This window comes from Pteropus alecto, unplaced genomic scaffold (assembly GCF_000325575.1).
Source record: "Pteropus alecto unplaced genomic scaffold, ASM32557v1 scaffold398, whole genome shotgun sequence".
Lineage (NCBI taxonomy): Eukaryota > Metazoa > Chordata > Mammalia > Chiroptera > Pteropodidae > Pteropus > Pteropus alecto.
The window spans coordinates 618289-621365 of NW_006442497.1; the positions used below are offsets into that span (position 1 = coordinate 618289).

The 3077-nt window shown below is 47.3% G+C and overlaps 1 protein-coding gene and 1 pseudogene across 1 annotated transcript in view; one reads left to right on the forward strand and one right to left on the reverse strand.

The window, feature by feature from the left end:
* Window positions 1-3077, reverse strand: part of ZZEF1 (zinc finger ZZ-type and EF-hand domain containing 1) — a 107683-nt gene that overhangs the window by 11097 nt on the left and 93509 nt on the right. Inside the window, 2 exon segments of the mRNA XM_025040130.1 lie at window positions 1-113; window positions 1870-2013. The exon segment at window positions 1-113 is cut by the window's left edge and continues 7 nt beyond it. Of these exon segments, the coding sequence (XP_024895898.1) occupies window positions 1-113; window positions 1870-2013 (257 nt within the window).
* On the forward strand, window positions 213-331 carry LOC112471429 (annotated as a pseudogene).

Here is a 3077-nt window from a genome sequence, read left to right on the forward strand (position 1 = left end):
TGCTGAAAATCACTGCTGCTGGACATGGCTAATTCATCACAGCCTTCTTCTGTATTGCACTGAGAATCGAATTTGATTGAGAGGTAGATTGCACCAGGAATGTGAACTTTATCCTAGGGAGGGGAAACGAGAATACTTCTGTCATTACTGGTCACTGGATAGTTACTGAGAGCTTTCCTTATTCCAAGTCCTGCAATTAAAGCTGGGAATGTGGCTACAGCCATGCCACCTTGAACAAGCCCAATCCTGTCTGATCTCGGAAGCTAAGCAGGGTCAGGCCTGGTTAGTACTTGGATGAGAGACCATGTAGGAAGACCAGGTGCTATAGGTGTAAAAAATAAAAAAATAAGAGATTGTAAACTGACAAGGTCCTTGCAATCTGTGACGTCAACCAAGGGTTGCCTCACCTAAAAATAAATAAATAGATAGATAGATTGATTGATTTATTAATTAAATTAAATAAAGCTGGGAACGTAAGAGTAAGTCACAGCCCTGCCCTCCAGGAGCTCTCAGTCTAGCTGGGATGGGAACACATACATAGGCTGCAAATACCATAAGAAGGACACTTTTACAGACTGGGACACGGCAGACAGTCTTCACTTGAAGAAGGTGGAGAGGGCAGATAAGAGTCCCAGTAAAGGGGCGTTCAGGTTGTTATGAAGAATGAGGAGGACAGGAGTCTGTCATGGAGGACAGAACAGCAGAAGACAAGGTGAGAGGGGATGTGACCATACGGATATATTTTAGGCAAAAGGAATAGCTCTGGCAAGTCTGACATGTTTAGGGAACACCAAGGAGTTTGCTGTGTCTGGGATAAAGGGTGGACTTTGTGAGCATATATACTTGGTTGGTGGGAACAGGGGTGACATGTGACCCTGGAGAGGCAGCCAGGGACAAAAGTGAAAGCCCGGTATGCTAAAATACAGTGTTTAGATTTTGTCTGGACAGCAGGGGGAATCCTGGAAAAGTTGTAAGAAAGAGAAAGCCTTAGGTTTGTGCTGTGCAAAGATTACTCTGACAGCTGGTGTGGAGCAAGGCCAGGGCTGGGGCAAGACCAGCAGTGGGGAGTGAGGAGGCCAGAGAAGGGGAGGTGCATCAGGGTGGTGGAGAAGATAAGGTGATCCGCTCTGAGGTAGAACTTGGTAGCTCATTAGATGTGTCAGATGGGGCTGAGGGAGTGGGGATAGAAACTAAGAACATAGGGAGAGAAGAGGTTTAGAAAGAAAAGAGAAGGTTTACACTTTTGCAAAACAAAATCTCGGCCGAGAAACAACCAAGTTCTAGAAGAGTTTCTCTATTATCACCACTGTTGCTATAGGGTGCTGGCCATTCAGAAGCTTATGGCTTACCAGCTCCAACATTTTGAAAAGGGCTAAAAAAATGCAAATGGCATTAAGCCAGTGAAAACAATAGACTATCTACTCCTGCCTCATTCAAACTCTTACCTCTTCCTGTTTAGGTACAAAGTTAAGGATGGAAAAGGTGGGGCTTTTCAGTTCTGAGTAATTATTCAAAGGGGTGGGAGTCTCCAAGGTGTGTCTTGTCATCAGAGACAGAAAGAGTGCAGGTTGAACCCACATCTACGCACTCAGACTCATAACCTCCAAGGAGGTTGCTGCAGGAAAAGGAAACTCTCCTCCAAGGCCAAGTTTTCTCTTAAAACAAGGCCAGGAGAAGACAAGACCTGGTTGTACAGAATCCCGGGCTTCAGGGAGGCAGACTGCAGCTTAGACTATGGAAGCACTTTCTTGGCCAGGGTTGTCCGGAGGAGAAAGAGCTGCTGTGGGAGTTGATGAGATTCTTGCTATTTAGCAACCCTGTGGGTACTGCCAGCCACGTGCCCTGAGGCTGGGCGAGCCTGGCTCATACCTCAAAGTTGGTGTTGTTGTTATATGGGTGTTTCGACTCCCTCACTTGCACTTCCATTCCTGGCTCCTCCATGAACTGGCAGGCAGCCAGGGCCATGGTCCCCAGCATGTTCTCTCGGCAGCCTTGGAGTACCTTCTGCAGGATCTGGCGGGACACAAGGCAGGTAACGTCAGGGCCTGCCAGTGTCAGGGCCACGGAGCTGCTCCATTAGGAAGAAGGGAGAGTCTACTTTAACCCGAAGGGGCTGGGCCATGACCTTACCCCGCCCAAGTCACCCCATCAGCAGGCTCTCACTGGAACAGCCCTCTGATATAAATGAGGGTGCTGCAGTCCTTTTAGAGAAATACCACTTTGGGGAGGTCTGAAAGAACCAACCAGAGATGAGAGTGACCCCTGAAGAGTCAAGCCTAGCAGGGGGATAGATGTACAAACAATTACAGCACAACGAGATAAATACCCAGAGTGAAGTGCAGAATTAGCTGCTCCATGGGGGCAAGAACAGGGGAAGGACATGCTCAAGAGAGAGACTAGCAGGGGCAAAATTGCTCCCTTTTGTTATTTCCAAGTGAGAAATATGGCTACAGCAAACTTGCCAGCATCTCCAAGGCTGTGAGGTTGGGAAAGGATCTAGGGGACTTAAAAATCAGTGGTGTTCTTAGATAAGCAAATTAAGGACTAGAGGATAAATTCACTCATGTACTGCATATGTGTGTGGGGGGAGGGGCGAGAGTGGGTGAGGGCAGATAGCGTGTGAGGGTAGCAAGGGGAGAAGGATGAAGAAGAAGGTAGCACAATTTTGGCACTTGGAAACTGGGAAGATGGTGACAAAACTTTCTAGTTTAGCTGGAGACAGTGCCTGGATGGAGCTCCTAGGTTCTAGACCAGGTCGTTTTCTGCTATGTGGGTCCTTTCTTTGATATGGCAGGAGGTAGAAGAGCAGCTTCTAGACCTGTGAAGGTTTGCTAACCCAGCACTACTTTAAGAGACCAAGTTGAAGACTTAATTTAAAAACAAAACAAAACAAAACAAAATGGCCTCTACCTGTTAATTTGTAACTTAAATTAGAGCACTGGACTTAAGACTGACTGTACAGACCCTGGTGAGCCCCCATGTCTGCCACTCAGAAGCTGGGAACCTTGGAGAAGCCTCCTGGTTTGATTTCTTCACTGATAAAACTCCCCCAGGTCGCAACATAACACAGGTGTAAG